A 23607-nucleotide genomic window follows, 5' to 3' on the forward strand; every position below is an offset into this window, starting at 1 on the left:
CATGAGCTGGAACCCTTCCTCCCATTCCATAATCCCCGAGGAGGCAGCCTACGCCACCTTCCTCCTACACTCCTGGTGCTGGACTTGTTTAGCTGCAAACTGCTTAAGCCAGAGGGGAATTTTAATTTTCTCACCAGCTGGAGAAGGTTCATCCACTCAGCTATACATACACACTAGAACCTATGGTGTGTTCTAGATACTGGGAATGGAGGTAAATTCTTCCAACCTGGAACTGCAGAGCCTTGTTTCTTTGCACCTCCTTCAACTCTCCCAAGGCTTCACAATGTTCAGTATTCTTGGGGCTGTGGTTCTGGCTCAGGGGTTCAGTGCTTGCTTGATGTGTGTGGGCCTGGGCTCAATGATCAGCGCAAAATTTCTAAGTAATTTCTGCTAGGTATTACAAGCAGCATTTTATTATTTTCAGAATTTACAGTTAGCATATAGAAACACTCCTCAAGCCGGGCGTGGTGGTGCACACCTTTAATCCCAGCATTCGGGAAGCAGAGGCAGGGGAATCTCTGTTGAGTTTGAGGTCAGCCTGGTCTACAGAGTGAGTTCCAGGACTTACTCTGAGACAGAGAAACCCTGTCTCAAGGAAGGAGGGAAGGAGGGAGGGAAGGAGGGAGGGAAGGAGGGAGGGAAGGAGGGAGGGAGGAACACAAAAAAAGAAAAGACATGGCTTTTAGCCAGGTGTGCTGGTCCATCTTTAATCCCAACACTCAGGAGGCAGAAGCTCCTGCGTCAGAGGCTAAGAGGATGAACAGAGATTGAGGCTAACCTGGACTACGTAGCAAACTCTTACCTCTAAACTAAGTACCAACTAAAGTAGCTGCAGGTGAGGCAGCTCAGTGGGTGGAGGTGCTCACCACCTGACTCCAGAGGAGAGAACTGACTCCTTCCGGCAAGACCTCTCAATCTGCAGGACGCACACAGATAAATACAACTTAAAGCGAGTAACAAAGCGGTGGGTACTGGGTTAGCTCACCTGCCTCCTACTGGGCGTGGCAGCTCAACTGGAGGAGTCAGGCTTAACTGGCAAGCAGTTCCTGGTTTTCCTTAGACCAGGATAAGGGACTTTGACTTTGTCCTTGCTCCAAAGTCTCGTGTCCAGCCATGGAAGCACCAATACACATACATGGTAAAGAGCACACGGTTTATTAAAGACAACTCATCAACAGCACTGACTCAGAGAACGGATGAAAACACAAAAGCCACTGCTGTCCGGTCCCCCAGGGGTGAGCTGCCAAGCTCCTGGGGCCACCCCACGTGGAAGCTGCTGAATTCAGACTCTGGTTCTCCCTTAAGAATCACCACAGGTAAGTCTTTTCCTCAGGCAGCACCCGACTGGGGAGCCACTCTATCCAGACAGCCTCCATGCCCCTGGCCTTCATCTCCAGGGTCAAGGAGTGGGCACAGGATGCAGGTCTCCCACAGAAACAAATCTGATGCAGTGATTCCAGTAGCATGGTCCCAGGAAGAGAGGGAGGGAGAGAGCAAGGGAGGGAGGATTGGCAAGAGGGAATGAATGCAGTAGGTGTCCCAGGCAGTGTCTGCTGGCTTCCAGACAATGAAGAGGTCAATGCTGGGGCTGAACTACCCGCTGACAAGCCCTACATTAAGGGGAGGCCAGGATGGTGGGAGTGTATGTCCTGGATCTCTGAGTACAGCAAATGCACCAGCTTGGGCCTCCCTGTACTCAGTTCTAGTAGAGCTGGCAGCCTTCCCAGCCAGGAACGGGAGAGGGTGCCAGGGTTAACCTTGGGAAATTAAGACAATCCATGCCTCCAATTCTATCACCCCAGTCACTAAAAACCCGCGCACAGCCCAACTCACTTGCCAATCTGCAATAAATAGCCCATGTCTAAATAAATAGTTAAAAAAAAATCACCCAAATATTCTATGTTGGGGGAGATGGTAGCAAAAAGGCAGACAGAGTCCCAGCAGCACCCAAGGAAGTTTACTAGAGCAGCGGCTTGGGAAGGCAGGGAGCCCTGCAGCTGGTCTCAGGAGGCTTCGGGTGGCAGCTGCTGGAGCCTAGTTTCTGCTGGCCAGTCTGAGAGGGTGAGGACCCCCCTCCCCTGCTGTCGACCTGCCTTCAGGACTCAAACCACCTGGCCTCCACAGAAAAGGAGGGAGGGACAAGGTTAGGAAAAGTCTACTTGCTGAACAGGGTGCAGCTCAGGCACTGTGTCCCCAAAGCCAGGAGACAGCCCAAGCACCTCTGCAGCTCCTGATGTAGCTCTCCTGGGACTGAGAAGCTCCAGGCCTTCGAGTTTAGCCAATGCTGGCCACAGAGAGGTATCCTTTGGTCCTTTGCCCTTGATGAGACTTATACTCCCTGGGCAGGAACATGGAAGCCAAGGGATGCCAGCTCTGTTGAGATGCTCAGATTCCAGCTCCCAGGCACAGCCCAGCGGGACGTCCTTGGTCTCTGAGATGATGAGTCTCCAGGGAGGCGCTTACAAGACTCCTCCTCCCTCCTTTCTCTACAGTTGGGCAAACAACGGGCAAGAGGCCCCGAGTGTCACAGGCCACCATGTCAGCAGCACTTGGCTTCCTCAAGCAGAGCAGGCCCTCTGAAGAGCCACTGTGATTCCCTCTCTGGTGAGGGGACCTTGAACCTTGGGTTGGGGACAGGAACAGGGTGCCCAAGCCAAGGTTGGCCTGCAGGGGTCTTACTAAGTCACACTCCTCATTCTGACTGCTGGCTTCAGGAAGCAGAGAGGAGAGAGGAAGAGGTTTGGGGTAAGGTGCTCCAGGCGAAGGGTAGAGAGACATGGAAAGGAAGGAACGGCAAGAGCCACACACACCTCTGGCAGAGGAAGAGGGAGACAGCAGAGGTAGAGACACCGAAGAGAGGAAGCAGAACCTCAGAGGGATTCCAACATGCCCACTCTGCTTCCAGGGCATGTGTGAACACACGTGTACATACACACACTGGAGCAGAGACACCTGGGGGACACCCCGACCATGAGCAAATGCACCGGACAGGGGAGACAAAAGGTGAACCTAGAACTGACAGTCTCTCAGCTCTTCTGGGGTCCCTTCCCCAAGTAGCTTGAGCACCAATGCTCAGAAATGGTTTCTGGCCCATTAGCCAATTACCTCCCCTGACCAGGGCCCAGGGGAAGATGAGAGCACGAAGGGAAAGGAGCTACTGGGCGGAGGCATGGCAGAACCCTTGCCAGCCTCCTGTGCCTCAAATGGCCCCAGTCCCAGGAACCCAGTTCAGGAGCTCCCGCTACTCAGCAGTCTGGGTGGAGGCCTCAGGACTCAAGTGCAGGGAGGGCGGCGGGGCCAAGCACTGGGAAGGAGCACAGCACGGTGTGCTCAGGAGTAGCCTGGACCACGGGAGCCAGGTTGGGAAGCCTGGAGCTGGCCAGGTCTGTGGCTTGTCCTCACTGCTTTCCCACTGACTCCTCTGTGTCCCACAAACCAGATGTGCAGGTGGCTGCTCTTCCAACCCTGGGCCTCTTGCCACCAGGTTACTTCGAGTCTTGGAGCTCCTTGGCTTTCTGTAGGATCTGGCAGACGTCTGTGCTGGGATAATCCTGGACACCAAGGAAACCACATGTGCTCTTGGAGCAGCCCCCACTGCCTTTCCACACACATCTGTCATCATGGCATGGCACCAGCAGCAGGGACCTGGTATACCAGACACTCCAGGTATCCCGCCACAAACACTGCATGTCACTAAGGTCCAAAGGGTCTCACAGCCTGTTTTAGGACCATAGTGCCCGAGGCCTCAGCCCTCCCAGCTCCAGCCGTGGAACCTGGAGGCACACCCATGAAGAACCTGGAACTAGCTCTGCCGGTATAACCCTTAGCCTTCCAGTCCTCTGAGGAACCCCGAGAAGGGGTGCTGTGATTACTCCATCTCACAGACCTGGCTAGTGAGGTTAATGAAAACAAACCCAAAGCCAGGTGTTGGTAGACACTGAGGCCTGGACAATGTCACTTGGCTCAAGTCACATGAGGAAAAGAACAGAACATACATGAACCTCAGGCCGGCTGACAGACCCACGTGACACACAACTCCCCACCAGAGCAAAATCAGCAACATTCACTGCCTTGACCTTGTGGCCCAGAGTCCTGGAGGGCCAAGGATGAATACCACTCAAGGTCTGTGAAGACCAGGATTCAACTCAGATTCAAACCCAGAGTCTGCACCCTGAACCCACAGCACATGCTCCTGTTTCTGGTGCCAGCCTGCAACAGTGGCTGGTGCAGGGTGAAGTGTCTGCCCTGCTGCTGAGACCAACTGGCCTTCCCTCCAGTGCCCATTACCTGCAGAAGCCGCATGTTGACGGTGAAATCCCCCTCCAGCAACTGCTCCCGGATCAGTCTGCAGGGAAACAAGTAGCCTCAGCGCTGGACCCTAGATGTCCCAGGAGCAGGCCTGCAGGCAGGCTCTCTGCTGATTCTTCCACTCTCAGCAAGGCCCACTTGGAGGTCAGTTCCAGAGGCTTGCTCTGGCCGCCTTCCACGACTGCCCCCTGCCACCCCAGCTTTCCTTACGGACAGGGCAAATCATGGCCCCACTTACATGAGCATGGCACAGCAGACCAGGAGGAGGAAGTCAAAGCGGTTGTCATCGGCAAAGAGTGAGTCCCAGATCCGGATGACATCAGGCAGCAAGAACTCCTGCGACAGCAGGAGTGTCAGCCAACGGAAGGCAAAGAACTGGGGCTTGATATTCTGCTCTTGCTGGAGAGACAGCAGGGATTGGGTGTCAGCGGCGGAAAGAAAATGTAGCCTAGAAGCAAGCCCTGCTCAGGCCTCAAAGGGGCCACTAAGAGGACGGCCGCTGCTGCAGTCCAGTCAATGTTGCTTTTGATTTCTTCAAGGCACGCTAGAAGCCCTGGATTTTACATCAGCCCTTCAGACTTGGAGTTGGCTCAGCACATGAACTTCCCCATTTGGAGACGTGCTCAAGGACCAGCCCCGGGCACAGCACCTGTGCTCATTTTACGAACCATGAACAACCCCACAGGGCAGGAATCCCCAGGAAATGAACACTTTGCAGAGTCACAGAGGGTATTAACAGAAAGAACATGCATCACTAAGTAAAAACAGCATTCCGTATTGATTTAAAATTGGATGCTTTAAGCCAGGAATGGTGGCAAACACCTTTAATCCCATACTGGGAAGGCAGAGGCAGGCAGATCTCTTGAGTTCAAGGCCAGCCTGGTCTGCAGAGTGACTTCCAAGAGAGCCAGGAAAAAACAGGTCTAAAACAAACAAACAAACAAAACAAAAAACAAAAAAAAACCCCAAAACGAAAATAAAGTAAGAATATACGTGTCTGTATATTTTTTTTTTCACAAAACATTTTAGAAATTTGTTTCTGAAACAGAGTCTTACCATATAACCCATATAACCCTGGCTGGTCTTGAACTATTACATCAGGACAGCTTCAAACTCACAGAAATCTGCCTGCCTCTGCCTCCTGAGTGCTGGGAATAAAGGCGTGTGCCACCGCCACACAGTTTAATTTTTTTTTTTAATAGCCCAGGTTGGAGTCAAAGTCACCATGAAGCCAAGTATAACTTTAAACCCTCATACCCTGGCCTTCACCTTCTGAGAGCCACATCCCCATCCCCCAGCACTCCCATTTATATAGAAAAATGTATCTTCTCTTCTCTGTCTGTCTGTCTGTCTGTCTGTCTATCTATCTTTTTGAGGCTGGGTTTCTCTATGTAGCTCTGGCTGTGCTGGAACTTGCTTTGTAGACCAGGCTGGACTTGAACTCACAGAGATTCACCTACCTCTGCTTCTCAAGTGCTGGGATTAAAGGCATGCGCCACCATTGCCCAGCCCCTTAATTTATTCTTAAAACAGGTTTTCGTGTAAACTGACCTCAAACTCACTATGTAGGCCAGACTGGCTTGAATATCCTCGTAGGATACGCTTCCTTGTCTAGCTTAAACTGAACTATTTTATGAAATACACAGTGATGGCTTTACAATAAGCTGAATTGCATTTTTAATGTATCTGCTGGAGGGAAGTACGTAGAGTTAAAGAACAGCTTGTGAGAGTCAGTTCTCTTCTCTACCACGTGGGTCGGGGCTGAACTAGGTAAGGTGGCTGGGCTTGGTGTTAAACACTTTCACCTGCCATCTGGCAACATTATTTTCTCTCTCTATTTTTTTTTCTTTTTTTTAAAATTTATTTATTTATTAAGGATTTCTGCCTCCTCCCCGCCACCGCCTCCCATTTCCCTCCCCCTCCCCCTATCAAGTCCCTCTCCCTCATCAGCTTGAAGAGCAATCAGGGTTCCCTGACCTGTGGGAAGTCCAAGGACCGCCCACCTCCATCCAGGTTTAGTAAGGTGAGCATCCAAACTGCCTAGGCTCCCCCAAAGCCAGTATGTGCAGTAGGATCTCTCTCTGTATTTTGAGACAGACCAGGCTACCAGGCTAGCCTCAAACTCAGAGAGCCTTCTGCCTTTGTTTCCCACATGCTGGTGGGCCAGAATCCTGAGCTGCTCAACTGCAGCCACCTTTAGCCCCCAGACTCAGGCAGTAGCTGTGAGCCTGGTCCTCACCAGTTTCAGGTAGAGTTCTACATCCTTATCCTTCAAGGTGGAGTACACCTTTTCCATCTTGTAGGTGATGCCGCACTGGGAGTCATCCAGGCTCTTGATGAAGTTATCCCGGATCTCAGCCATGAGGTTGGTGAAGCAGAAAAAGGTATCAGCTTCAGCGTGCTCTGGGACAGATAGTGAGGTGTGGGTGGACGCAGGGAGTGAGGTGTTCTTGAGTCCCACCTCACCCACAAGGCATATGCCCCACTTCAACGTGTCACCCAATACCCCTGCAGAGGCTGGAATGGGTCCCCCACCTTGGCCCCATCTACCCCTAAGGACGTCACCACTTCTACCTCATCTTCTAGACACACAGCCCACTTGACAGCTTTCGTGCACTATGCTAATGGGTCTCATCTCTCAGCCGGTCATGAGCATCTATCCCATAGAAAGTTCCAAGGGTCAACAGATCAGTGAACAGCAGTATTCTACGAGGCAGAGCTAGACAGAACCTGCTCTGACATGGCCACAGATGTCTGAAATAGATGAGGCTCCGGAGCCCCACGTGGCCCATCAGCCTGGCTAGCCCCATTCTCCTTCTCTAGGGAGCCAGCAATGGGAGGCTCGGGCAGCCAAGAGCCTGTCTACCTTTCCACTCGCTGTTCGGGTCAGTGGCAAAAGTGTAGTACAGGGGACCCACGATCTCATTCATGCCCTGCACGTAAGCGATGCCAGGGTTGAGCTTGGCATAGATGAACAGGATCCGCTCCACCACCTCCCAGTGGGCTTCACAGCCATTGGGCAGAACCTCATACTCATTCAGGGCTGGTGGTGCGTTGTTCTTGTGCGGGGAGCTCATCTGGGGAGAAGAGGAGAACCTGTTAGCAGGTCAAATGTTCCCATGAAGCCCAACATGCCTTAACATCCTAGTTTATGACCAAGACATGATATGGAGAAACATGTCACACAAGGAAGAGGAGGTGGATGTTGTAGGAAGACACTGAGTGACAACCAGGTTAAAAAAGAGGTCCCACTTCCTTTAGTCTTAGCACTTGAGAGGCAGAGGCAGGCAGATCTCTGTGAGGTTGAGGCCAGCCAAAGATACATAGTGAGACCCTGTCTTAAAAAAAAAAAAAGCCAGGTGGTGGTGGTGCATGCGTTTAATCCCAGCACTTGGGGGGCAGAGACAGGCAGATCTCTGTGAGTTCAAGACCAGCCTGATCTACAGAGTGAGTTCCAGGAGAGGCTCTAAAGCTACAGAGAAACCTTGTCTTGAAAAATAAACAACAACAACAAAACAAAACCAAAACAAACAAAAAAATCAAAACCAATGAAACCCAACAACAAAAGAGAGGTAGATTCTGTGGTAAGGACCTGATGGGGAAAGGAAGAAGGGCCCTCCTGCACAGTGAGAAGTCCTGACCGTGACGGGTAGCCTCACAGGTTCACTCACGGGAAGAACAGATCTAGCTACGTGCATAAAAATTATGCATTTCTAAGTACACGTACTTCAACTGAAAATAAAGACTTGGCTGTGGGTGATGATATAGGCTGTAAATCCCAGCACTTAGAGGTAGAATCGGGAGGATCAGGAGTTCAATACCAGCCTCAGCTACATATAGAGTTCTAGGCCGACCTGACTACATAAAACCAGTTCAAAACAAGAAAAGGTGTCCACAATATCAGCTGCTCTGCAGAACCTCAGGAAATTTAGGGGATTTGGGTGCCTGGGCTCTGCCCTCAGCCTGCTCCAGCAGTGGCTGCAGAGCTGGGGGACTTGCAGAAGAGACCCCAATGGACTACACAAGACTAGGAGTCCAGGTAGCCCAGGGTATTTCCACATACCTTTCATACATGTGCATGACAGAAACACATGCACCCCAGGAACAGACCATACTCCTCCAATCTGCTCTCAAAGCCATTTTCTTTCACAACAGAGCTTCATGTATTCAGACTGAACTTCAAACATATCATACAGCTCAGGATGGCCCTGAGCTGGTCCTCACCAGATAGCTGAGGATGGCCGTGAGTTGATCCTCCTGCCTCAGATTACAGGCTTTGAGCCACAGCACCACCTTTGAACAGTTCAAGATGAGGAAATAGGTTCACATAGACTTGAACCTGGACTGACTAGCTCAGAGGCTGTGCGCCAAGCGGCTGCAGCAGGCTTTCTCCCATGATAGCCCAGTGCCTCTAGCTTTCCAAGAACCTGCCTTCCATGACCTCATTTCCTTCTGGCTGTTCCACAGCCAGGCAGGGCAGGAGTGATCATGCCCAGATATGGAGGAGGAAAAGCCCAGAAACAGCAGCTCGGTATCCCTTGCCCAGACTCACACAGAAGACAGAGACTGACTTGACTGAGCCACCCTACCACAGGTCCAGAATCCTGGGGATGAAGCTTCAGTTGGATCCTGGGCTGTCAGGACCAGATCCAAAGGTAAAACGGGTAGAGCTTGACCCTCACGTGCAACACTACAGTCAAAGGATTAGCACTGTTGGGCCTTCATCAAGGCTATCAGCATCCATGCCAAGAGGGGTGCACAAAAACCAAGCCACAGTTTCCTCACCACGCCTGGGCTATGCACAACTTTGGTGAACCCTACCCTCGTGGCAGGTACATGGGACCAGGAGTGAATGCATCTGCCTGACTGCCCATCAACAACTCAGGGAGAAGAGTTGTGTGATTCTCCACTCCCTGCTGGGGAGGCTGCAGAGGAGGGCTCCCCTGCTGGGGAAGTTGCAGAGGAGGGCTCCCCTGCTGGGGAGGCTGCAGAGGAGGGCTCCCCTGCTGGGGAGGCTGCAGAGGAGGGTTCCCCTGCTTGGGAGGCTGCAGAGGAGGGTTCCCCTGCTGGGGAGGCTGCAGAGGAGGGTTCCCCTGCTGGGGAGGCTGCAGAGGAGGGCTCCCCTGCTGGGGAGGCTGCAGAGGAGGGCTCTCCTGCTGGGGAGGATGCAGAGGAGGGAACAAGTCACCACTACAGCTCCCAAAGCAGTGGGCCTAAATGGAGATATAAGGTCATACACCTTTTGGGGGGCATAGCAGCTGCCACAGTGTCGAGGTCTGCTATTTTTTCTGGAGCTTGAAAACCCTTAGAGCTTACCCTCTTCTGTGTGTTCCAGATCTAACCAAACAGCAAATTCTGACCTTGGCAAATGCAGCCATCTGCTTTGATAGCCCTTCTATGCCCAAGGACACCTGAACCAAAAGTTGCTGCCTGCTCAGAATCCTCCAAGAGCCCACCAGCAGTCTGCACAAGGGCCTTGTCGGACCTCCCCACAGCAGCTTTTACAGGACCCTCTGGCCCCTCCCCTCTGCTGTCTCGCTGCTCCTAGCCATAGGGACCCTCATTTTTTTCCCATTATACAAATGGCAAATCAAGCTTTCAGTGCAGCTCTAGGTCTAGGAACACATACACACAGGCAGGCAAACACTCAAATAAAATAAACAAATCTTAAAAAGAAAAAGATCCCAGGCTAGCTCTTACATTTGTGACCCCACTCCGGTTCCGGGCCACTGTCTGAGATTTCAGTGTTGTCTGCTCCACCCGTTTCCGAAGGGTCTCGAACTCATTCTGCGGGTCCAGGATGAGGAGGCAGGGGTATTCAGTGGCTCTCTGGAAGAAGGATATATCTGGGCACAGCCTCCTGTTGGAATGGAAAGAACGCTGTCACTCAGGGTGGCAGCCCCGGGTATCCTCACAAGTGGTTGATTTTATTTATCTTACAGTGCTGGGGTCTAACCGAGGTCACGCTAGACAGGTGCCCTACACCTGAGCTACTCTTCAACTGTTTGCCTGTTTGTAATCGTAACATTTCAGCTGGGGATGGTGGCTCAACCTGTAATCAACTACTTGGAGTTCAAGGCCAGCTTCAGCTACAAAGTGAGCACCTGAGCAGCCTTGACTAGTGCAAAACTTTGTATCAAAAACTAAAATATTTAACCCCCAAAATACAGTTTTTATAAAGGCAGTAGAAATTATAAATACATGCTCATTTCATAAGTGTTTATGAAGAGGTACATGTGTACATTTTTTATATTTAATTTTTTTTTTTCAAGACAGGGTTTCTCTGTAGCTTTGGAGCCTGTCCTGGAACTAGCTCTTTTTTTTTTTTTTCTTTTTGGTTTTCGAGACAGGGTTTCTCTGTGGCTTTGGAGCCTGTCCTGGAACTAGCTCTGTGGACCAGGCTGGTCTCGAACTCACAGAGATCCGCCTGCCTCTGCCTCCCGAGTGCTGGGATTAAAGGCGTGCGCCACCATCGCCCGGCTTGGAACTAGCTCTTGTAGACTCAGAGATCCACCTGCCCCTGCCTCTGCCTCCCGCCTCCCAAGTGCTGCACCACCACCGCCCAGCTCACGTGTGCACTTTTTAAGTGTCTTTAGGTCACACTCGACAGAGACAGGTGGATCTCTGTGAGTTCAAGGCCAGCCTGGTCTACAGAGTGAAATCCAGGACAGCTAGAATGGTTTCAGAAGAAAACCTGTCTCGAAAAAACCAAAAAAATAAACAAAAAACAAAACCACTAATGCTCATAAACCACAAACGCGCCGGGTGGTGGTGGCGCACGCCTTTAATCCCAGCACTCGGGAGGCAAAGGCAGGCGGATCTTTGTGAGTTCGAGACCAGCCTGGTCTACAAGAGCTAGTTCCAGGACAGGCTCCAAAACCACAGAGAAACCCTGTCTCAAAAAACCAAAAAAAAAAAAAAAACAAAAAAAAAAAACCCCAAAAAAACCACAAACACGTTTCCATGACAAAAGCACTTGTCTACTTGTCTAGGAGCTAAGGATCTAGCTTAGTAATAGAGTATGTACCTAGTAAGCACTATGTATACATGTATATAAGTACGTCTGATATTCACAAGGAGTCAAGTCCTGAGCTCACTCCCCAACAGAACATTATATATATTTACATACATCTGTCTGCAGATGCATGGATGTACACAAGGATTGACATGGTCATTTACCACAGGAAAAAACACCCTTTGCTGACATGAAGGGATGTGCAAGGAACGGCGCGCAGGGGCATCTGGAGCACGACAGGGCATCACGATCATGTATACGTCTCAGACAGCCTAGACACAGCACACTGCGTACTGGCCCTCGGTAAACACTGACACCCTACTGCCAACACCAGTGGGAGAGAGAGCCTGAGCCCATAACCCCTCCCCAAAACTACTACAGGATGACACTCTCGACTTAAACCTGGTCAGGACAGCATCTCACGGGTAGTGCTGTTCCAATGCCAGTCTGAGAAGAAAGGCCCCAAGGGCCTGGTGTACCACCCCATTCAGGCATCCAGAGGAGTCTGGAGAGGGATCTGGGCAGAGCCACAGCACTTGGGGAGGAAGAGGATCTTCCTACAGACTTTAGCCCAAGCCTCAGGGCATTCCTGCACAGGTTCCTGAGGCTTGGAAGCTCTTCCACACAGCCCCATGCCTCCCATCCTCCCCTCACCTCCCATCCTCCCCTCGCCTGGCAGCTCATGCTGAGTCACCTCCCCTAAGGCCCCTCTTCCCTCAGCACCAGCTTCTCCTCCTTCACAGCGCTCACAACTTCTGCAATCGCATACATTTTGACAGGTTGAACATCTGTGTCTGTCTCCTCAGGGAAACCTCCAGCCCTCCTCATATGGGTGAAATTGGCCTGTGCTGTTGCCAGCAGAACTGGTCCCAGGATTCCTTGGGAATGCCACTGAGTAGCTCTGCATGAGTTTCCTGTCTAAACGAGGAGTGGGTGCCAGAGAGGACAGTCAGGCTGCTCCAAGTGAGGGGGTTCAGCTCCCAGGGTCCTTCTCCAAAGGCAAATGATCACTTCAAAGGCCTCTGTAGTAGGCTGCAGCTAGCACAATGATCCGGATTCCATGTGAAGACCCATGCTGCACATACCCTCAACCTGAGCCATCTCACTTCTACTTCCACAGAAGTCGTGTTCAGAGAGCCTGAGTTGCCTGCCCATGGTCAAACAGCCAAGTGGTGAAGCTGTCCTGAAGCCAGCCAGCCAGCCAGCCAGGCTCCAGTGCCCTCTGGTACGCGACTGTAGGTATAAACCCCGGTGAGGGCCCCCGGTAGCAAAAAGCCCCTGTGGGCCTCTTACCGGACATCTTTGTCAATCTGCAGTAGCACCTCGTTGTCCTTAAAATACGTGTTCCACCTGCTATCAGGGTTCGGGTTGAGGGGCTGTGAAGAGAGAAGCAGATGCTATGTGCAGGGACCAGCCAGGGCTGCAGCTCAGCGGCCTCACATCCAATGACCAGAGACCTAGGTCTGGCCTAGAGACAGGCTCAGTCCACCCAGCAAGCGCAGGCTTGCCCAGGCTTGCCCAGGCTTCCCAGGCTCTGCAGAGGCACTCCACACCACAGCCTGCTCTGAGCACATCCTGATGGTGACAGTGTTCTCGGCAGTGCCCCAGACAGAGTGTGCACACAGCAGTCACTGAGCGCCGCGGAAAGGGCAGACGAAGAGGAATGCCATTTCATTATCTACCAGGGCTTTCCTTGAGCAGTCAACTCAGATGGGTCTGAGGCCAGCCCGGCTACACTTTCTGCCCTGTCAAGTATACATGAAGAAGCTCAGGATAGGAGATAAAAACGGGATTTTTCTCCAGGTCTCAGACAGACACTTATTTCAGCCTAACTTCTGCCCAGCTTTCCTCAACTATACAATCCTGCTACCTTCCTCAAGGACCCAGGGTGAGGAGAGGGGTGTAGTTCAGTGGCAGAGTGATTGCTTACCACAGTTGAGACCCTCTGCTCAACCTCCAAGCCCGTAAGAAGGCAAACAAATGAACATTTAGCCAGGGATAAATCCCAGATCTCAGGAGAGCTGAAGCAGGAGTCCAAGTCTGAGGCAAGCTTCAGCTACATAGCAAGATCCTGCCTCAATAAATAAATAAATAAATACACCAAAAAATCTACTCCGGGTCTGCAAACTGGCTTAGTGTGTACAGGTGCTTGCTGCACGAGCATGAAGACCTAAGTTCAGTCCCCAAAATACACAGGAACAGCAGAACTGACTCTAAACTATCCTCTTCCCTCTGTCTGCGCCATGACACAACCCTCGCTGGCATCCAGAAGACATACTAATAAGACATACTAAGAATGAATTTTAAAAATGTTAAGTTCAGGGTCACTCTTGGCTATAAATTGAGTTCTAGGCCAGCTTGAAATACACAAGACTGTCTTTTTTTTTCAAGACAGGGTTTCTCTGTGTAGTCCTGGCTGTCCTGGAAATCACTTTGTAGACCAGGCTGGCCTCAAACTCAAGAGATTTGCCTGCCTCTGCTGGGATTAAAGATGTGTGCCACTAGCACCCAGATTAATCTTTTATTAAAATAGTAATAATAGTAATAAGCACTGGGGTGAGGGTTCCAGAGGCCATGACCTAAGAGCTCCTGGAGCAGGGTGACTCCCACAGCACCCTCAGGACAATGGCCATCATTTATGTTCCAAACTAGGCCTAGGGCTGCTGTGGTTAGCGTGTGCCTAGAATAAGCAGGGAGACACCACTGTGTCCAAGGAGTGGACAACCCAATGAAGCGGGAAGACCTGACAGGAATGAGGGCCAGGCCCACCTGTCTTTCAGCAAGGGGTCCGCACCTGGGCCCAAGCCTCTGCCCTCTCTCTGTGCACCCTCAGCCCCTGAAGCCAACCTTACTTACATGATCTTCAAAGGTCACGTCCTCCCTGGATACACCCATGTTGGCCTTGGCGATGCCAGGCTGGATGATCATTTCCCTCAGGAACTGAGAATAGAGCCCTCTGCAGGAGAGGAGAGCAGAGGAGAATGATGAGTCCAGAGAAGCACCCCCAGGAAGCAGACAGGTTGTGGGAGTGCACAGGTCTCACCTCTGCTTGGCCAGGATGGAAGTCCATGAGGCTCTCTCCAAAGGGAGGTAGTTCAGGAGGATCTGCACAGAGAACAGCACAGCTCTGGCAACATCCCTCTGTCCATCCCGGACAGCAGTGGAGGCATGCAGGCCTCATCAGAAGAAAGGCTTCATGAAACCCTCAACAGGCAAGGTAGCTGCAACCCAGGAGCTCGGGTCTGAAGAGTGGCCCTCCTCCTCCTAGCCCTACCTGGCCCCTCCCTCTGTTTTCCACACAGACTCTTCTAAATGAGAAGAGAAAGTGGTGGCATTGAAGGGCTGGTAACCAGGAACAGAGGCTGCCACCACCTCAGGCAGTGGCTTCAGGGAAACTAGCCTTGTCCCAATCAGCATCCCTTCCAAAGCACATATGCACCAGGAAGTGGAAATCTTCACTGGCATTATGAATTGGTCCATCCCCAAATGAATCCTGGAGAGGATGCCAAGAGAACACAACCCCCCTCAACTTCCAGAAACCCTTCCTCAGACAAGCAAGGAAAGGAGCAGAGAAGAGGGGCGGGGGAGGATCATGCAAGACCCAGGAGACCCCAAAACCAAGAAGCCCCACCCCAGGCACACCCACCTTCCAGCAGAGGCACCGCAGTCCGCCCTCACAGGGAATGCCTGTGGACACAGCAGGCAAAGGTCACCCCAAGCCAGAGTTCCAGAATCCCCCCAGCCCTACACCATGAGCCAGTTGGCAGGAAGTGGAGTGAGCAGGAAGCACTTTGGGGACCACTCTTCACCAAAGAAACGTCTAAGCAGGATGCTAACTAATTTCTGCCTACAGTTCTGTCCCCCAGCCCAGAACCTCATCTGTCTGAATGTTCTTTGAACCTTCTCATCTTTGATTTTTCTTCTTCAAGGAGGCCATCATCAACCACCAACTCTTAGTTAAAGCCCAGCTCTTACTCAGGGAGAGGGAGCAGAGTTTGATGTAGCCCAGGCTGGCCTCCAATTTACTATGGAGCCATGGAGGAGCTTCTGTTCTTCTTGTCTCCATCCTCTGAGTGGCAGAACTACAGGTGTGTTAGGCCACTATGTCTAGTTTATGGGTGCTAAGACTCAAAATAGCTCTATTCATGCTAGGCAGATACTCTATGAACCAAACAATATGCCCAGTCTCAGACAGGGTCTCACTACATAGCTCTGGCTGTGTGGGAACTCACTATGTAGAAGGCTGTTTTTTATTTTTTTAGGTTTTTTCGTTTTGTTTTGTTTTGTTTTTCAAGACAAGGTTTCTTTGTGTAGCTTTGGAGCCTGTCCTGGAACTCTGTAGACCAGGCTGGACTCTAACTCACAGATACCCGCCTGCCTCTGCCTCCTGTTCTAGCATTAAAATTGTGAACTACTATGCTGGGCATCGGTGTCTCTGCTTATGAACAATGGCTCTATGGCTCTTTATGATACCCATCACAACTGGAAACATATGAAACCTTGAGTATGAATGCAATGTGTGTAGTGTCTACAAACGGAGGGGCGCAGACAGACAGGAAGCACGTTTGTCTGTTGACACACCTAGGCCTAGCGCAGGACATGGGTCACAAACAGCGTCCACATTTGTGAAATGCAAACCAAGCTGTCAGGTTATGAGCCCTGTGCCAGAGAGCCATGACTTCACTTAATTCCCACTTTAGTTCCAGTCAGTAGGAAGAGTAGTTCCCGCAGCCTTGCTCACAGATAGAGAAACTCATCTGTAGACAGCGGCCAAGGTGTACTGAGCAGCCCCAGCTCGGCATAAGCACCACAGACTGCTCCAGAAAAGAAAACGCAACTTCTGCAGTGCTTCCCCAAGTCTCCTAGGAACAGTTCTGATGAGGGTTTCTCTGGCACTGTGACCTCAGAATCTACATGACCCAGGCAACTTCAACTCCTTCCTGGCAAAGTTATCGGCAAAGCAGTGCCACAAAGAGCTAAACAAACACCTTGGGGTGTTTTTACAGACAGGGTAAAAACCCAGTTATCTCTGTGCTGGAACATTGACCATGTGAGGAAGGGCAAAGTCAAACGGGGCTGACATTCAGCTCCTTAGAGTAGGTGTTCTAAGGCTTGAGTTTTAGCATTAACCAAAGGTCACTCTCAGCTCTGCTTCAAAGCTAGGTAGAAGAATCAGGAACCACCCTGCAACTTCTGAAACTTAGGAAACTAGTTGAGAAATGACAAACGCTTCGCCTAGGCTCAAAAGGTCACCCCTATTTCAGTCTGAAGGCTACATCAGGGAATCTGGGGAATCAGATGCGTCATATCTATGGCCAAAGGGTGGTTACCACTCCTACGACATCCAGGCAGCTCTATGAAATCAGTCTCTCTCTCTCTCTCTCTGGGTATCGTCTTGATGCTCTCCCCTTCATCTTGGCCATAACGCTATTCCAAGGAAACCCCGAGGAAAATTGTGCCTTACCACTAAAGCTGAGTTCTCGAAGCTTCTCCAGCACAATGGAAGGCTCCTTCAGGACATCCTGGAAATCGGCAATCCTTCAAGGGCAGAAAAGGAAACCCCAAGGTAACAAACAGGCAGCCCACAGATCCCTTACCCCAGCAGTCTCCAACCCCAAGCTTAGGGAGGTAGACAATCCTCTAACATCTGCAAAGTCAACAAAGAGCAAAAGGTGTTCTAGTCAAAAAGGTATGAAACCTTAACATTAAGCACTTTCTACTGTTGGTGAGCTGGCATTTTCTAGACACTTGCTGTGGTCAAGCCCAGTCCACACACCACTACCTGAATTCACACAACCAAGCTTCGCAACCAGGAGTAATTTGATCTCCAGACAGGGGCCCTGAACAGTTTCTCCACCATTCTCACAACTCTCTTGGCTGGGGAAGGGGGAGGGGGCACAGACTTCTTGGGCCTGTCCTCAGGCAAGGACAAAAGACTAAAAAGTAGTCCTGGAGTGAGCAAAATTTAGCCGACGCTGCAAGATGTAGCCTTGCGGTGTGTGCGGGAGACACGATTAAGAGGCTAGACTAGGGACCTCGGGTTCTCTCTAGTGTTTCCCATAAGCAAGGAGCACAGGGACAGGAGTATTTGGGGAAGAAGATCCTGGAGCCAGGAAGTGGGGAGGGTAATATAGGTCTGGACGAGGAAGACACTAGGGAATGGGGTCCAGAGTGAGAGAGAAAAAAAAAGGTGACACCAACGTTAGAGAAGCATCTCTGCTTCTCCTCACTGCCACACAGGCAATGATGCTGAGAAGTGGGCACAGAGGACCCTCCGCCGAGGGTGGGGGCTATTCTTGGCCGCACATGCGCTGAGCAGCTCGATCGGGGAGAAGGCGCGGCCCGGCCGGAGAGTCTAGACACTCCGGAGAGGTCCTGCCCTCGGGTCTCCTTACCGGCTCTTGTGGAGACTCGACATGATGTTGACTTCCGGACCCCCGGGCTGCTTCTGCAGCCCCAGCTGCCGCCACTGGTCTCCCTCCCCCTCCGGGGACCCGGGGAGTTACGCAAAAGCCTCCGGCGGGAAGCAAAACCGAGAGCGTGCACGTTCCGCAGGAGCCGGACCGCGCTGGTTCCACCCCGGGATCACGTGACGCGGGACTTCTTTAAGGCCAGGCAAACCCCTGCGCCGAGAGCCAGGGCAGCCCGTGAGCCCCTGGCTGCGAATCCCTCGGCCTCAGTGCCTCAGCTACCCGATACTCTTGTCAATCTCTCTCGCTCCCCGCCATTACCGCGGCCCAGATGTTTGGTGAACTGGATCCAGTCCCCGGGTGTGGTCTTGTTCAATACTGAGTCCTTATGGAAATGACCGTGTGGCTCAGTAAGTACCGCTTGGAGTACAGCTCGGTGTTTCCTTGCCTTTGGGAGTTTATAAACTGTAGAATTTCTGTAATTTCACAATAATAGAAAAGGAAAAACAGGAGCTGAGGGTGTAGTTCAGTTGGTAGAGCGCTTGCCTAGCGTGCCTGCGTTTCTGACCCAGCAGCACTTGTTGTTGGATATGGGGGCGGGGGATGCATGCTTTGGCCCAGCTTTTGAGAGGTAGAGACGGGAAGATCAGACGTTCAAGGTCATCCTCTGCTAAAGTGAATTCGCAGTTGATATTTCAGGGGATAACGCGCTTGTATGCGATCGATATACGCGAGCGTGAGCACTGGAGTTTGGATTCGCAGAACTCACCTAAGAGTTGACAAGAAGGGCGGGGATGGTGACAGGAAAACTCGCTTCCGAGACTGCCCACAATAGACAATCAAGGAAGACAACTGACCATCGGGGCTCCCCACCACACACACACACACACACACACACACACACACACACACGCTCCCACACATATTTGCACATACGTGCACACAATTTTTTTTTTTAAGAATGTGGATGGGTGCTTTGTCTGCATTTATGTCTATGTAGCTCTACCTACCTGGAGGGCAGAAGTGGGTGTTGGATCCCCTGGACCCAGAGCTGTAGACAGTTGTGAACCATCATGTGGGTGCTGGGAATTGAACTAGGCCCTCTGTAAGGTCAGCCAGTGCTCTTAGCTGAGCTATCTCTCCAGTCCATATACAATATTTTTTAGTAAAGAGAGCGGGGTGTGGTGATGCACACCTTTAATCCCACACTCCAGAGGCAGAGGCAGAGGCAGGTGGATCTCAGGGAGTTCAAAGCCAGCCTGGTCTACAAACCTGAGTTCTAGGACAGCCAGGACTACACAAAGAAATCCTGCCTCAAAAAAACAAAAAAGAAAGAGAAAATTAAGAAAGAGAGTGCAAACTAAAGGGGGCTGAAATCGTTAAACTCTCAGAGCCTGCCCCTTGTGACTTCCTTCCACCAGCAATGCCACACCTCCTAAGCCTCCCCAAATAGCACCATGGACTGAAATCAAGTTTTCAAATACACGAGCCTTTGGGAGATATTCTCTTTTAAACCGCCACGATCACTATGTGTCTTACTGCCTTGAGATGGTGCCTCCCTTAACAAGAACCCTGCTGTTTTGCCCAGGCAAACAATGAACACTCAGGGTCCACCTGTGTCTACAGTGCTGCAGTTGCAGGCCCATGCAACCATGCATGGCTTTGTGGATGGGTGGTGGGTGTTTGAATATCAGTTGTCATGCCCATAGAGCAAGTGTCCTTCCTGACGGAGCGACGTCTCCAGACCTGCATTCATTTCTTTTTGTCACTGAGATAAAAATGCCTGGCACAGACAACCTTTGTTTATTTCAGCTCAGGGAGTCAGAGGGTTCTGTCCAGCATGGCAAGGAGCTCAGAACAGGGAGTTAGCTCGTGGCCCGCTAGGAAGCAGGTGGAATGATGGGGCTCAGGTAGCTTCCTCCGTTTCCCTTTTGTTCTGAATCTCCAGCTCATGGGATGCTGCTGCCCAAAGTCAGGGTGGGTATTCCTCTTGTCATTTAGCCAATTCTGGAAGCATCTTCACAGACACACCCAGAAATATGTCTTAGAAATGCCTACGAGCTATGTTTTTAATATTTTTTATTTTTACTTAGGAGTGTGTGTGTGTGTGTGTGTGTGTGTGTGTGTGTGCGCGCGCCTGTGTAAATGTATACCACAGGTTTGCAGGTTCATGCAGAGGCCAGAAGATAGTGTGGGATCCCCTGGAACTGGAGTTTCAGATGTTGTGAGCTGCCCAACATGGGGTTCTGAGAATCAAAACGGGAACCTCTGCTGCAGCAAGTGCTTTTAACCACTGAACCATCTCTCTACACTGCCTTGGAGTTTCTTAATCTAATCAATTAGATCATCAAAGTTAAGCAACTCAAGACCACCCTTTGTTAATTTGACACTCAAACATATCACCTTTATTGTTTATTATTTTACTTTATTATTGCTTTCATGTATATCTGTACCTCATGTGCATAACTGGTGCTTGCAGAAGCCAGAAGTGGACACTGGGCCCCTGCAGCTGGAGTTACAGGTGGTTGTGAGCCGCTATAGGAGCTGAGAACTAGACCCTAGCTCTAAAAGTAGCCAGTGCTCGTACTGAGCCATCCCTCCAGCCCCCAAACAGAACACTTCAAATCATTTCTGTAGCATTCAGAAACAAATATTTAAAGGATGCAAACTTTTTCTTAAGGCTTTTAAATTTTATAAATGTGAGTGTTTTGCCTGTGCATGTGCACCACTTCCAGTACCTGCAGAGGCCAGAAGAGGGCATCAGATCCCTGGAACTGGAATTACAGATTGTCTGAGTCATAATGTGGGTGCTGGGAACTGAATGCCCATCCTCTGTAAGAGCAACCAGAGCTTTTATCCTCTGAGCTCTGTCCCCACTCCCACAAAGATTTATTTTCTGAGAATGAATGGCTAGTAAAGTTAACTCTTTAGAGGCATTTAACTGATAATTAATTTTGCCAATCTTTGACTATATTTAAAGAGTTTCATTGAGATAAATTCATATAGTATAAGAATTCCCTCCTTGGGCTGAAGAGATGGCTCAGAGGTTAAGAGCACTGACTGTTCTTCCAGAGGTTCTGAGTTCAATTCCCAGCAACCACATGGTGGCTCACAACCATCTGTAATGAGATCTGGTGCCCTCTTCTGGCCTGCTGGGATATGTGCAGGAAGAACCCTGTATACAAACAAACAAACAAATAAATAAATAGAATTCCCTCCTTTAAACTGTATGACTCCAGTTGGACAAGTGTTAGCATATGCCTTTAATCCCAGCTCTCAGGAGGCAGAGGCAGGCAGATCTCTGTGAGTTTGAGACCAGCCTGGTCTACAGAGTGAGTTTCAGAACAGCCAGGGCTTTGCAGAGAAATCCTGTATCAAAAGAATCAAAAAAAAAAAAAAAAAAGATTTGTATGAATCTAGGGCTGCAGAGATGGCTCAGGAGTTAAGAATACTTTCTGTTCCTCTATAGGACCTGAGTTTGGATGGCTCCAGCACCCAATTGGGCAGTTCACAATTGCTTGTAACTAGGGGATCTGGTGCCCTGTTCTGGTACTGGAGGGCAAGGGCACATAGACACACACACACATACACACACACACACACACACACACACACACACAAATAAAAAAAGAAAAATAAAATTTTCAACTGTACTAAAAATTATTTGGGTAGTGTAGTATGCATGGGGGTCCTGTACTCAAAGATAAGTACAGGAATCAGGAATATTAAACACACAGGGTTGTCTCTTCAAAGGGAAGAGGGATGTATAAGCTGTTTTTCACTCAGAAACCTGGGAAGGGGCTGGGTGATAGTGGTGGCACAGGTCTTTAATCCCAGCACTGGGGAGATAGAGGCAGACAGGTCTCTGAGTTTGAGGCCAGCTTGGTCTATAAGAGCTACTTCCAGGACAGGCTCCAAAGCTACAGAGAAACGCTATCTTGAAAAGCTTAAGAAAAAAATAATTAATTAAAACACAAAACAAAAAACTCAGAAGGCTGGGAGCAGACGTACTCTAATAGTCTGGTGACCTTTGCACTGTCTGTGTGACTGAAACCATACTGGCTCCTCCCCAGACCCTTACTCTAAGCTTGTTTTCTCTGTCATCTATAGAATTTAACTTTATGGAAGATGTGCCTTCTGCTTGACCAAGAGTTTGGGTGTAGTCCTGTCTTAAGCTTGTACACATGGGATTGAATTAATTATTACCAGGAAACATTTTACCAAATTGTGCTGTGACTGAATATGCCTAAGATACGCTTGAAGTCTGAACAAGCACTGCTACTGAGTCCTGTTGAACCAAACTGCCTTCTTGTCTCCCTGGGACGGTTACTTGGCTGGCTGGCCATGGTGTCAGAGAGCCCTGCAGGGTAGATTGTATTCAAACTGCAGCCAAGCCGGGCGATGGTGGTGCACGCCTTTGATCCCAGCACTCGGGAGGCAGAGGCAGGCGGATCTCTGTGAGTTCGAGACCAGCCTGGTCTACAGAGCGAGTTCCAGGACAGGCTCCAAAGCCACAGAGAAACCCTGTCTCGAAAAACCAAATATAAATAAATAAATAAATCAAACTGTAGCCAAATTCCTGTAACCTAAACTTTCCATCTGAATGATTTCAGGTTGTTTCAGCATCGTTGGTTACTTTCTAATACCATGTAGCCATCAGCACTGTTTTTCAACCTCGTCCTCACCTTAGACAGAGGTTCATAGTCCATTATACAAAAACCCCATCCCAGGGGGCTGGAGAGATGGCTCAGAGGTTAAGGGCACTGACTGCTCTTCCTTAGGTCCTGAGTTCAATTCCCAGCAACCACATGGTGGCTCACAACCATCTGTAATGAGATCTGGTGCCCTCTCTGGCAAGTAGGCATATATGAAGACAGAACATTGTATACATCATAAATAAAAATTTAAAAAAAAAAACAAAAACACCATCCCGTCTCCCACAGACTGTAGTAACATCTATGCTATTTTCATGTTCTATTAGCCTGAGTTAAATGGGTAAAATGTTTACTGGTAATAATTAACTCAATCTTCTTTTTAAGTTTTATTATTATTTTAGTTATGGGGGGTGCACGTGACTGCAGGGACCAGTGGAGAACAGAGGCACTGGACCCCTGGAGCTTGAACTATAGGGAAGGTTGTGAGCCAACCAGTGTGGGTTCTGGGAATGGAACTTGAGTGTTCTGGAAGAGTAACACGTGGTCTTAACCACTGAGCCACCTCTTCCCCTCCTGAAGCCGGGCTATTCTTACATCGTTGTTCAAGTGGAATAAGCTGTGAGCTTCTGCTTGTGTGACTGGCTCGTGTTGCACAGTATAATGACTTGGAAGTGCACACTTGTTAGAGCACGTAAAAGAAGGTCATTATTTGTGGCCGAGGGATGGCTGTTTATCAGGGGACTGAGGTAGGTGTTAGATCCTGGCTGCTGACACTGCAGGAGTCATTAGGGACATCCAGCATGTTTAGCAGAGACAACCACACCAGGAAGGACAACTGTTTCTGCTTTCTGGCTGTTGTAATCGACAGCAACATACAGTTATTTGTCCTGACTTTCAGAAGTCAAATGGCTGACTCGTGTTAAAAAGAAATCATTCATTCTTACAGGAGAAAATGGTATCTCATTATGAGTTTGTTTGTGTGTACGGGTGTTTTGCCTACATTTATGTTTGTGAACCTCATGTGTGCAGTGCTGAAAAAGACCAGAGGACAGTGTTGGATCCTTTGCAACTGAAGTTACAGACTGTTGGGAGCTGCCATGTAAGTGCTGAGCCGCGTCTCCTCATTTTCCTCATTTTCCTGCTCTCATTGTGATTTTATCTGCATGTGTATCCACCAACTTGGTTCATCTTTTCAAGTTTGTTTGTTTCTATGAATGCC

General features: G+C 50.1%; 2 protein-coding genes across 3 annotated transcripts in view; one reads left to right on the top strand and one right to left on the bottom strand.

The window, feature by feature from the left end:
* Positions 1–1134: 1134 nt before the first annotated feature.
* Positions 1135–17832, bottom strand: Tbc1d13 (TBC1 domain family member 13). Its single transcript, XM_005346146.3, has 12 exons — positions 17719–17832; positions 16788–16861; positions 14970–15010; positions 14367–14428; positions 14180–14279; positions 12617–12699; positions 10009–10168; positions 7175–7385; positions 6548–6711; positions 4547–4707; positions 4288–4345; positions 1135–3551 (listed from the first exon to the last, which is right to left on the bottom strand). The coding sequence occupies exons 1-12, from the start codon at positions 17739–17741 to the stop codon at positions 3486–3488; spliced, it is 1203 nt and encodes a 400-aa protein (XP_005346203.1). The 5' UTR covers positions 17742–17832; the 3' UTR covers positions 1135–3485.
* An 80-nt stretch (positions 17833–17912) lies between these two features.
* Positions 17913–23607, top strand: part of Zer1 (zyg-11 related cell cycle regulator) — a 39852-nt gene continuing 34157 nt past the window's right edge. The window contains exons 1-2 of one of the 2 annotated variants that reach the window (XM_026778724.1): positions 17945–18143; positions 23418–23487. The gene's annotated coding sequence lies outside the window, so the exon portion shown is untranslated. Of the gene's footprint in view, positions 18144–23417; positions 23488–23607 lie in introns of both variants that reach the window. The other variant, XM_013345923.2, reaches the window with a different exon arrangement.

Source organism: Microtus ochrogaster, chromosome 4, assembly GCF_000317375.1.
Source record: "Microtus ochrogaster isolate Prairie Vole_2 chromosome 4, MicOch1.0, whole genome shotgun sequence".
Lineage (NCBI taxonomy): Eukaryota > Metazoa > Chordata > Mammalia > Rodentia > Cricetidae > Microtus > Microtus ochrogaster.